At 39.6% G+C, this 14,325-nt stretch overlaps 1 protein-coding gene across 2 annotated transcripts in view; it reads left to right on the forward strand.

The window, feature by feature from the left end:
* Positions 1–9,106: 9,106 nt before the first annotated feature.
* Positions 9,107–14,325, forward strand: part of CA5A (carbonic anhydrase 5A) — a 33,897-nt gene continuing 28,678 nt past the window's right edge. For both annotated transcript variants that reach the window (XR_010787088.1, XM_066582492.1), the window contains exon 1: positions 9,107–9,390. Coding sequence is in view for 1 of the 2 variants with exons in the window: in XM_066582492.1 (XP_066438589.1) it covers positions 9,264–9,390 (127 nt within the window). In the remaining variant the exon portion in view is untranslated. The remainder of the gene's footprint in view (positions 9,391–14,325) is intronic.

Below are 14,325 nucleotides of genomic sequence, written 5' to 3' on the forward strand. Positions count from 1 at the left end.
ATGTACATGAATATAACTACTATAATACTGCCCCCTATGTACAAGAATATAACTAGTATAATACTGCCCCCTATGTACCAGAATATAACTACTATAATACTGCCCCCTATGTACATGAATATACCTACTATAATACTGCTCCTATGTACAAGAATATAACTACTATAATACTGCTCCTATGTACAAGAATATAACTACTATAATACTGCCCCCTATGTACAAGAATATAACTACTATAATACTGCCCCCTATGTACAAGAATATAACTACTATAATACTGCTCCTATGTACAAGAATATAACTACTATAATACTGCCCCCTATGTACAAGAATATAACTACTATAATACTGCCCCCTATGTACAAGAATATAACTACTATAATACTGCCCCCTATGTACAAGGATATATCTACTATAATACTGCTCCTATGTACAAGAATATAACTACTATAATACTGCTCCTATGTACAAGAATATAACTACTATAATACTGCTCCTATGTACAAGAATATAACTACTATAATACTGCCCCCTAAGTACAAGAATATAACTACTATAATACTGCCCCTATGTACAAGAATATAACTACTATAATACTGCTCCCTATGTACAAGATTATAACTACTATAATACTGCTCCTATGTACAATAATATAACTACTATAATACTGCCCCCTATGTACAAGAATATAACTACTATAATACTGCCCCCTATGTACAAGAATATAACTACTATAATACTGCTCCGTATGTACAAGAATATAACTACTATAATACTGCTCCTATGTACAAGAATATAACTGCTATAATACTGCTCCCTATGTACAAGAATATAACTACTATAATACTGCCCCCTATGTACAAGAATATAACTACTATAATACTGCCCCCTATGTACAAGAATATAACTACTATAATACTGCTCCTATGTACAAGAATATAACTACTATTATACTGCCCCCTATGTACAAGAATATAACTACTATAATACTGCCCCTATGTACAAGAATATAACTACTATAATACTGCCCCTATGTACAAGAATATAACTACTATAATACTGCCCCTATGTACAAGAATATAACTACTATAATACTGCCCCCTATGTACAAGAATATAACTACTATAATACTGCCCCCTATGTACAAGAATATATCTACTATAATACTGCCCCCTATGTACAAGAATATAACTACTATATTACTGCAACCTATGTACAAGAATATAACTACTATAATACTGCCCTCTATGTACAAGAATATAACTACTATAATACTGCCCCCTATGTACAAGAATATAACTACTATAATAGTGCCCCCTATGTACAAGAATATAACTACTATAATACTGCCCCCTATGTACAGGAATATAACTACTATAATACTGCCCCCTATGTACAAGAATATAACTACTATAATACTGTCCCCTATGTACAGGAATATAACTACTATAATACTGCCCCCTATGTACAAGAATATAACTACTATAATACTGCCCCTATGTACAAGAATATAACTACTATAATACTGCCCCCTATGTACTAGAATATAACTACTATAATACTGCCCCCTATGTACAAGAATATAACTACTATAATACTGCCCCTATGTACAAGAATATAACTACTATAATACTGCCCCCTATGTACAAGAATATAACTACTATAATACTGCCCCCTATGTACAAGAATATAACTACTATAATACTGCCCCTATGTACAAGAATATAACTACTATAATACTGCCCCCTATGTACAAGAATATAACTACTATAATACTGCCCCTATGTACAAGAATATAACTACTATAATACTGCCCCCTATGTACAAGAATATAACTACTATAATACTGCCCCCTATGTACAAGAATATAACTTCTATAATACTGCCCCCTATGTACAAGAATATAACTACTATAATACTGCCCCCTATGTACAAGGATATAACTAGTATAATACTGCTCCTATGTACAAGAATATAACTACTATAATACTGCTCCGTATGTACAAGAATTTAACTACTATAATACTGCTCCCTATGTACAAGAATATAACTGCTATAATACTGCTCCCTATGTACAAGAATATAACTACTATAATACTGCCCCCTATGTACAAGAATATAACTACTATAATACTGCTCCTATGTACAAGAATATAACTACTATAATACTGCTCCTATGTACAAGAATATAATTACTATAATACTGCTCCCTATGTACAAGAATATAACTACTATAATACTGTCCCCTATGTACAAGAATATAACTACTATAATACTGCCCCTATGTACAAGCATATAACTACTATAATACTGCTCCTATGTACAAGAATATAACTACTATAATACTGCTCCTATGTACAAGAATATAACTACTATAATACTGCCCCCTATGTACATGAATATAACTACTATAATACTGCCCCCTGTGTACAAGAATATAACTACTATAATACTACCCCCTATGTACAAGAATATAACTACTATAATACTGCCCCTATGTACAAGAATATAACTACTATAATACTGCTCCTATGTACAAGAATATAACTACTATAATACTGCCCCCTATGTACAAGAATATAACTACTATAATACTGCCCCCTATGTACAAGAATATAACTACTATAATACTGCCTCCTATGTACAAGAATATAACTACTATAATACTGCCCCCTATGTACAAGAATATAACTACTATAATACTGCCCCCTATGTACAAGAATATAACTACTATAATACTGTCCCTATGTACAAGAATATAACTACTATAATACTGTCCCTATGTACAAGAATATAACTACTATAATACTGCCCCCTATGTACAAGAATATAACTACTATAATACTGCCGCTGTGTACAAGAATATAACTACTATAATACTGCCCCCTATGTACAAGAATATAACTGCTATAATACTGCCCCCTATGTACATGAATATAACTAGTATAATACTGCCCCCTATGTACATGAATATAACTACTATAATACTGCCCCCTATGTACAAGAATATAACTAGTATAATACTGCCCCCTATGTACCAGAATATAACTACTATAATACTGCCCCCTATGTACATGAATATACCTACTATAATACTGCTCCTATGTACAAGAATATAACTACTATAATACTGCTCCTATGTACAAGAATATAACTACTATAATACTGCCCCCTATGTACAAGAATATAACTACTATAATACTGCCCCCTATGTACAAGAATATAACTACTATAATACTGCTCCTATGTACAAGAATATAATTACTATAATACTGCCCCCTATGTACAAGAATATAACTACTATAATACTGCCCCCTATGTACAAGAATATAACTACTATAATACTGCCCCCTATGTACAAGGATATATCTACTATAATACTGCTCCTATGTACAAGAATATAACTACTATAATACTGCTCCTATGTACAAGAATATAACTACTATAATACTGCTCCTATGTACAAGAATATAACTACTATAATACTGCCCCCTAAGTACAAGAATATAACTACTATAATACTGCCCCTATGTACAAGAATATAACTACTATAATACTGCTCCCTATGTACAAGATTATAACTACTATAATACTGCTCCTATGTACAATAATATAACTACTATAATACTGCCCCCTATGTACAAGAATATAACTACTATAATACTGCCCCCTATGTACAAGAATATAACTACTATAATACTGCTCCGTATGTACAAGAATATAACTACTATAATACTGCTCCTATGTACAAGAATATAACTGCTATAATACTGCTCCCTATGTACAAGAATATAACTACTATAATACTGCCCCCTATGTACAAGAATATAACTACTATAATACTGCTCCTATGTACAAGAATATAACTACTATTATACTGCCCCCTATGTACAAGAATATAACTACTATAATACTGCCCCTATGTACAAGAATATAACTACTATAATACTGCCCCTATGTACAAGAATATAACTACTATAATACTGCCCCTATGTACAAGAATATAACTACTATAATACTGCCCCCTATGTACAAGAATATAACTACTATAATACTGCCCCCTATGTACAAGAATATATCTACTATAATACTGCCCCCTATGTACAAGAATATAACTACTATATTACTGCAACCTATGTACAAGAATATAACTACTATAATACTGCCCTCTATGTACAAGAATATAACTACTATAATACTGCCCCCTATGTACAAGAATATAACTACTATAATAGTGCCCCCTATGTACAAGAATATAACTACTATAATACTGCCCCCTATGTACAGGAATATAACTACTATAATACTGCCCCCTATGTACAAGAATATAACTACTATAATACTGTCCCCTATGTACAGGAATATAACTACTATAATACTGCCCCCTATGTACAAGAATATAACTACTATAATACTGCCCCTATGTACAAGAATATAACTACTATAATACTGCCCCCTATGTACTAGAATATAACTACTATAATACTGCCCCCTATGTACAAGAATATAACTACTATAATACTGCCCCTATGTACAAGAATATAACTACTATAATACTGCCCCCTATGTACAAGAATATAACTACTATAATACTGCCCCCTATGTACAAGAATATAACTACTATAATACTGCCCCTATGTACAAGAATATAACTACTATAATACTGCCCCCTATGTACAAGAATATAACTACTATAATACTGCCCCTATGTACAAGAATATAACTACTATAATACTGCCCCCTATGTACAAGAATATAACTACTATAATACTGCCCCCTATGTACAAGAATATAACTTCTATAATACTGCCCCCTATGTACAAGAATATAACTACTATAATACTGCCCCCTATGTACAAGGATATAACTAGTATAATACTGCTCCTATGTACAAGAATATAACTACTATAATACTGCTCCGTATGTACAAGAATTTAACTACTATAATACTGCTCCCTATGTACAAGAATATAACTGCTATAATACTGCTCCCTATGTACAAGAATATAACTACTATAATACTGCCCCCTATGTACAAGAATATAACTACTATAATACTGCTCCTATGTACAAGAATATAACTACTATAATACTGCTCCTATGTACAAGAATATAATTACTATAATACTGCTCCCTATGTACAAGAATATAACTACTATAATACTGTCCCCTATGTACAAGAATATAACTACTATAATACTGCCCCTATGTACAAGCATATAACTACTATAATACTGCTCCTATATACAAGAATATAACTACTATAATACTGCTCCTATGTACAAGAATATAACTACTATAATACTGCCCCCTATGTACATGAATATAACTACTATAATACTGCCCCCTGTGTACAAGAATATAACTACTATAATATTGCCCCCTATGTACAAGAATATAACTACTATAATACTGCTCCTATGTACAAGAATATAACTATTATAATACTGCCTCCTATGTACAAGAATATAACTACTATAATACTGCCCGCTATGTACAAGAATATAACTACTATAATACTGCCTCCTATGTACAAGAATATAACTACTATAATACTGCTCCTATGTACAAGAATATAACTACTATAATATTGCCCCGTATGTACAAGAATATAACTACTATAATACTGCCCCTATGTACAAGAATATAACTACTATAATACTGCCCCCTATGTACAAGAATATAACTACTATAATACTGCCTCCTATGTACGAGGATATAACTACTATAATACTGCCCCTATGTACAAGAATATAACTACTATAATACTGCCCCTATGTACAAGAATATAACTACTATAATACTGCCCCCTATGTACAAGAATATAACTACTATAATACTGCCCCCTATGTACAAGAATATAACTTCTATAATACTGCCCCCTATGTACAAGAATATAACTACTATAATACTGCCCCCTATGTACAAGGATATAACTAGTATAATACTGCTCCTATGTACAAGAATATAACTACTATAATACTGCTCCGTATGTACAAGAATTTAACTACTATAATACTGCCCCCTATGTACAAGGATATAACTACTATAATATTGCCCCCTATGTACAAGAATATAACTACTATAATACTGCTCCTATGTACAAGAATATAACTATTATAATACTGCCCCCTATGTACAAGAATATAACTACTATAATATTGCCCCCTATGTACAAGAATATAACTACTATAATACTGCTCCTATGTACAAGAATATAACTATTATAATACTGCCTCCTATGTACAAGAATATAACTACTATAATACTGCCCGCTATGTACAAGAATATAACTACTATAATACTGCCTCCTATGTACAAGAATATAACTACTATAATACTGCTCCTATGTACAAGAATATAACTACTATAATACTGCCCCCTATGTACAAGAATATAACTACTATAATACTGCCCCTATGTACAAGAATATAACTACTATAATACTGCCCCCTATGTACAAGAATATAACTACTATAATACTGCCTCCTATGTACGAGGATATAACTACTATAATACTGCCCCTATGTACAAGAATATAACTACTATAATACTGCCCCTATGTACAAGAATATAACTACTATAATACTGCCCCCTATGTACAAGAATATAACTACTATAATACTGCCCCCTATGTACAAGAATATAACTTCTATAATACTGCCCCCTATGTACAAGAATATAACTACTATAATACTGCCCCCTATGTACAAGGATATAACTAGTATAATACTGCTCCTATGTACAAGAATATAACTACTATAATACTGCTCCGTATGTACAAGAATTTAACTACTATAATACTGCCCCCTATGTACAAGGATATAACTAGTATAATACTGCTCCTATGTACAAGAATATAACTTCTATAATACTGCCCCCTATGTACAAGAATATAACTGCTATAATACTGCTCCCTATGTACAAGAATATAACTACTATAATACTGCCCCCTATGTACAAGAATATAACTACTATAATACTGCTCCTATGTACAAGAATATAACTACTATAATACTGCTCCTATGTACAAGAATATAATTACTATAATACTGCTCCCTATGTACAAGAATATAACTACTATAATACTGCCCCCTATGTACAAGAATATAACTACTATAATATTGCCCCCTATGTACAAGAATATAACTACTATAATACTGCCCCCTATGTACAAGAATATAACTACTATAATACTGCTCCTATGTACAAGAATATAACTAGTATAATACTGCCCCCTATGTACAAGAATATATCTACTATAATACTGCCCCCTATGTGCAAGAATATAACTACTATATTACTGCAAGCTATGTACAAGAATATAACTACTATAATACTGCCCTCTATGTACAAGAATATAACTACTATAATACTGCCCCCTATGTACAAGAATATAACTACTATAATACTGCTCCAATGTACAAGAATATAACTACTATAATACTGCCCCCTATGTACAGGAATATAACTACTATAATACTGCCCCCTATGTACAAGAATATAACTACTATAATACTGCCACCTATGTACAAGAATATAACTACTATAATACTGCCCCCTATGCACAAGAATATGACTACTATAATACTGCTCCCTATGTACAAGAATATAACTACTATAATACTGCCCCCTATGTACAAGAATATAACTACTATAATACTGCCTCCTATGTACAAGAATATAACTACTATAATACTGCCCCCTATGTACAAGAATATAACTACTGTAATACTGCCCCCTATATACAAGAATATAACTACTATAATACTGCCCCTATGTACAAGAATATAACTACTATAATACTGCCCCCTATGTACAAGAATATAACTACTATAATACTGCTCCCTATGTACAAGAATATAACTACTATAATACTGCTCCCTATGTACAAGGATATAACTACTATAATACTGCCTCCTATGTACGAGGATATAACTACTATAATACTGCCCCTATGTACAAGAATATAACTACTATAATACTGCCTCCTATGTACGAGGATATAACTACTATAATACTGCCTCCTATGTACAAGAATATAACTACTATAATACTGTCCCCTATGTACAAGAGTATAACTACTATAATACTGCCCCCTATGTACATGAATATAACTACTATAATACTGCTCCCTATGTACAAGAATAGAACTACTATAATACTGCTCCCTATGTACAAGAATATAACTATTATAATACTGCCCCCTATGTACAAGAATATAACTACTATAATACTGCCCCCTATGTACAAGAATATAACTACTGTAATACTGCCCCCTATATACAAGAATATAACTACTATAATACTGCCCCTATGTACAAGAATATAACTACTATAATACTGCCCCCTATGTACAAGAATATAACTACTATAATACTGCTCCCTATGTACAAGAATATAACTACTATAATACTGCCTCCTATGTACAAGAATATAACTACTATAATACTGCCCCCTATGTACAAGAATATAACTACTGTAATACTGCCCCCTATATACAAGAATATAACTACTATAATACTGCCTCCTATGTACCAGAATATAACTACTATAATACTGCCCCCTATGTACAAGAATATAACTACTATAATACTGCCACCTATGTACAAGAATATAACTACTATAATACTGCCCCCTATGCACAAGAATATGACTACTATAATACTGCTCCCTATGTACAAGAATATATCTACTATAATACTGCCCCCTATGTACAAGAATATAACTACTATAATACTGCCTCCTATGTACAAGAATATAACTACTATAATACTGCCCCCTATGCACAAGAATATGACTACTATAATACTGCTCCTATGTACGAGAATATAACTACTATAATACTGCCTCCTATGTACAAGAATATAACTACTATAATACTGCCCCCTATGTACAAGAATATAACTACTATAATACTGCCCCCTATGTACAAGAATATAACTACTATAATACTGCCCCCTATGGTCCCGAGCACATTTGAGGAGTGCTGTATACTGCTTAGTTTGCTCCTTAGTAGATGTTCTATGTAGTGATACACAGGCGGCCTCAGACGTGATAGATGGGTTGTGTCCTGATTTACGCTCAGGACTGCTGAATGTCTCTGCGGCTTCAGTCCCTCCCCGGGAAACTTGGAGCCAATGAAGAGTTCTGGGTGGAATATTAACTCTGCTGCTCAAAACAAACAGCCCCTCAGCATCTGGCATATATAGGAGCAGCGCCCATCTGTGCGGGCAATGAGCGGCTGCCCATAGGACGCAGGGATGAGGGTGCCCTCTATCCTGACACTCAGTAGACGGCTGGTAAGATGTGTCGTCCATCCAGACAAGAGGCTACTAGTCAGACGCTGCAGCCTGGCTGCCTGCTCCCTCCAGCACAAGGATGCAAACTGTGAGTACCTGAGAGCGCCCTCGTCTGGCCAGGGTGGTAAGATCGAAGTCTACCACCTAGAGGGGCACAGATATACAATGTGCACCACTGACACGGATGTAACACTAACCAAGCATATAAATTAGTGGGACCCTTTAATGACCAGCATCGCTGGCACGGGGGCCGTTGGAGGGGTGCTGCCTTCTTGCCCACCAGTCCTGGCAGGTTTCTTTATCCTTTTCTGCTCTTTTTGGAAGAAACAAAATAACTGATTTTCATGTCTTTTGATACAAAGTGTCTGCGTTCTGCCCCACCCCCAGAATGCTGAGACAGGGACGTTTTCTTAAAGGGGACATTTCCTTCCGATGTTCAGTTAAACTGGTTGTGCACTTTGCAACAATGATGTGTTGATTCTAGGGGGTCCTTCCCTGAGACCCCAGAGACTTACTGAGGTTAGTGAATGCCATGTAATACATGGAGGTGCAGACATCACCATTTCCCCTATAGAGACAAGGAGGTTTCTATAAGAATTCACAGGGATCCAGATGAGGCACAACTTAAAGGAACTTTCCAGCGATACATTGGGGGGGGGGGGGGTCCTCCGGATGGGTCATCATCAGTAGATTGTTGGCGGTCAGCTGCTTGGGATCGCCGCTGATCAGCTGATTAAAGTGACAGCGCTGCTGAGGGAAGTGCTTCACTCCTCTGGAAAGAGAACACCAGCTGGATGTCCCCAGCCATATTACTGAGGAAGGGGCGCTGCGGCTCCGAAACGCGTCTATTGGAAGTGGGATCTATTGCAATGAAAACAGAGGAGCTGAGCTTAGAAATACGTCTCCTGCCGCTTTAAGAAAACCACGTTTCCTACCTTTATTCTACGTATCAGCTGATTGCAGTGATGGCGGTGCTCAGTTGGGCGCCGCTGTCACTTCACTCCATGCCAGCACAGCAGTGTAAATTGTATAGCGCCCGTACCCGGTATTGCTGCTCTCTGGCCATGCGATTGATGAATGTGATGTCACGGGCCTGAGGTAGGTGTCGGTACTCACCCCAGCGCTGGGCAGAAGAGCGATGACATCACAGCATACGTATAACGCATCATACTCGCGGATGCATGTTGTACAGACCTGTAATACGCTGGCATGAAGGGTTTATGGTACCACACTGTGCCCGTGCTATCAGATGGCGCTACTCGCAGTAATACACAACTGTTACAACACTGAGTGCCGCCGAGCCGGCTTCGCTGTATACATGAGAGCCCAAAGCTGAATATTTATGGCACGATGGCCTCTGAGAAGGCTACTTGTTTGCATCTCATGTGTTGGGCACATGGGAGGTATACATCCGGTGCCCATATTGCCAGGGTGCCCATAGGCTCTCATGTGCCCAGCATATGGTAGCGGAGTGTGTTTTTGGCATACGCTGCACCGCTATTGGTCGTCACTTTATAGCTGCGTGGTGAATGGGCAACCTATGCCCGTGTATGCAGTATAGTGCAATATCCCGGAGGCGCCCGAGGGCAACGCTCCTGCCAGATGCCACTGAAGAGAGCTTACATCCTGCCGTCTTCTTGTCTTGGGCATCAGAGTCCGCTGTAACGACCACCTTTGTGCCACCAATAGTTATGCTCCTGCATGGCGGGTTGTTGTATCGCGTCCGATTAGCTCCGCCCTCTTCTAGCTGTAATTACCACTTACGGACGACCTTGTGTTTAGTGATGTTCCTGACCGCTTCAGGGTCATTAATGATCCATTAGATGGGCAGGGTTAGGGAAATTAACCCCCCCTCGCAGGCTTCCGGGGGGCGCTCTGCTGCTCCAAGTGACAAGTAATACCCCCTGCAGATGATAGGTGGCGCTGTAGCGAGCCAGGTCCACCATGGCAGCATTCATCAGCATGTCGTAGTGATTGAGGCGGATTCACTGCGTTCCGCGATGGAAAACCTGGTTTTGTGAATGGAGAGCATTGCTGGGAACCAGGGGGCTTCCGGGACATTCGTAGCGGGATTTGTGCAGCTGTAGCGCCACCTATTGGCAACGTATTTACAATTTTTTTTTTCATGAACGGCGAGTGCATCGTCTGAAGGGGCCGCTGTCTGGATTTCTTCCCATTTGCAGCAGCAGAGCGCCCCCCAGAGGCCTCTGAGGTGGGGAGTTTTACTTTGCTAACCTTATACATACCCACAATGCACCTCTGCTAGATCATCCGTGCGGCCCCTGAATATTTAGGTATTTTTCTGTTGGTTACCCCATTGACACCCATGACATTTAGTCACCTGCACTGACTAATGGGAAGCCTGTACTTACTGCTGTGATGCTGCCCCCTAGTGGTCGTATTTATGTAAAATGGATAGAGGAAGTAGTATATAATAGTTAAAGGGGATGTCCGGGGTTATAATCGCCTGCCTGTGGGTTGTGTGAGGTGTTACAGCTCATCCCCATTCACTTCAATGGAGCTAAGCTGTAATATCAGACCAATCCACAGACAAGGGTGGCGCTGTATTCGGTAGTAAGCAGCCATGTTTTCTTAACTCTGGACATCCCCTTTAAGAACAAGACCGGGATTCCAGGAAGACTTTCTGCAGCACAATGTTCTCATCTATTAGCAGCGGTGTGGCACTTAACTCCTTCCTCACCCAGGATATAAATGGACGGCGTGGGTGGGGGGCTTCGTGCGGATGAGCGTGCACTTACACCCTGTGGATGGCGTCAGCCCCCTGTTAATACATGCTGGGATCACGACATGTTAAAGGCTCACAGCGGGAGGGCGCTCCACCTGTGACGTCATCGCCCCGCCACCATGCAATCCCAGAGGGCTGATGGGTTACCATGGCAACCGGATGCCAGTCAATGGCGTCTGGGTCCACCATGGCCTATGATTGCTATGAGAAGTACTGCAGTGTATACTAAACCTGGTCAGAGCATCGCAGCTTCAAGTCCTGAGCAAGGACCTAGGAAATGTAAAAAAAAATTTGGGAAAAAGCCATGAAAAAAACCCTTAATTGCGCACTTTCTCCTGTTTTGGTTAAAAAAACTTAAAGAGAACCCCACACTCCGTATCGGCGCATCGATAACGACCGGAGAATCCATTCAACACACCTTCTAACCAGCAGAGATAGGGCTGACCGGCGGAGATCCGTCTGCTGGCTCCTGCTCCCGGGGCGGAGATCTGCTGCGGCACTTCACAACGCCCGTGGACAGCCGGCCTCGGGGTGACTACCCACTAGCGTTTGTGAATCTTCAGCGTATTTTTCCAGGTGTCTTTGGGGCTTTCTAATGTTAAACCGCATCACGGCAAAATCGCAATTTACCACGAAATCACGATTTTGCGCGATGCCATTTTAACATTAACAAGTCCCATAGAGCCCGGAGAAAAAACGCTGCAGAAGAGCTGCAGGGGGTCGGCACGCCAAGAGCAATGAAAAGCCTCACGTGGCCCAAAATGGTACCAGAAAAACCAGCGTGTCACGCGAAAAACACGCCCTCCCTGCGCGCCGTCCAGCGACACAGAAAAACATTGTCGCACTTTCATTTTTTTGCCCGAAAAAGGGTTTTCAACGTGCAAATGTGAAAAAACCTCAAATCCACCATCTTCGTCTGGTAATCGCACCGCCGCGTCCGGCCGTTTATGCTGCATGATTAACGCTGCAGAGCAAAAAACATAAAAAACACGCAGAATCGTTTATTTTTCTCATCGCCCGCCATAAAAATTACTAAAAGTCAGACATTATGTGCCCAAAGAAGAGCAAATTAAAGCGAAAAATATCCCTCGTAGCGCCGCGCCAGCGGGAAATAAAAGTTATGGCTTTGGCATAGCGGAGATACCCCCCCCCCCCCCCCCCCCCATATTGTTACGTCCTTCGGTCCGTCATGAAGGGGTTAAGCTTGGAAGCCGCACACAAAGCCTCCATGACACCAGGGCTACGGCCAGGCTCCCACCGCCGGATGTGAATTGCGCATTGCGTGGGCTCTGTCCGTGTGATACGCGGCAGCTCACAGGCAACCAATTACATTGGCTTACGCAGTTCAGATCCCTTTGGCGTGTCGGCAGTGCATAAACCGCGAGCGGCAAATAGAACGCAGCATGTTGTATCTTACCGCGGATATATGCAACATGAAGCCCATTGTTCTGTATGGTCGCGGATACGCCCGCAGCCCGCATGGATTCACACTGCGCATGGGCTGCGGGCATCCGCGTCATCGCTAAGCGGCGGCATGGGGGATACAAATAAGAAAAAGAGGTGCATTGCGCGAGACCGGCTGTGTGAGAGCGCGGTTATACGCAGTCCGATCTTGGCCGCGCTCATGTGATCCGCTGTGGAGCCGGCTGCGGTTTTCGCTCACGGCCGTGTGAGCCCAGGCACCGCTCTTCTCCTACAGGCCGGCCGTGGGGGTCTTGCTGGTTTCTGTGGGGTCCTCAATGTGTCCTTGGAAGCGGCGGGTAAAGAGGGGATGTTGTAGAATGTCTTGGAGGCTCCTGGGGCAGCGGAGGCCACAAGCAGCAGAGCCGTGGCGGCGGCGCTGACTCATCCGCAGCTTTTATGACTCATCGCATCTCATGAAAAGCTCCCTTTATAGGAAAATAACTGAAAGAAGGAAGAAATGTGAGTGTGCTAAAGAGCAGCGGGCAGCGGAGGCCGTCAGCAGGCAGGCGGCACACAGCCCTGCCGGATGAAGTGGAGGCGCAGCTCGCCGGGCGCCGGCATACCAGAAACGCTGCCAGTGAAAACGCAGAATGACGACACAAGGATCCTCAATGATTCCGCTGCCATCTGCGATGCTCGCCCGTCGGCTCTGCGCTTTTGCGTTTTTCGGTCTTTTTACGCCCCGTGTTCCCTGCGGAGCCTCCTTTTTGTCGCTTCGTATGAACTTGTGATTTCATGTGATGCGCTTATAAAATTATAAACTCCTACTGACTTTTGTGCGATAAAACCGCGAGATGCGACAAAGATTACTCT

Source organism: Eleutherodactylus coqui, chromosome 11, assembly GCF_035609145.1.
Source record: "Eleutherodactylus coqui strain aEleCoq1 chromosome 11, aEleCoq1.hap1, whole genome shotgun sequence".
In the NCBI taxonomy this organism is placed as follows: domain Eukaryota; kingdom Metazoa; phylum Chordata; class Amphibia; order Anura; family Eleutherodactylidae; genus Eleutherodactylus; species Eleutherodactylus coqui.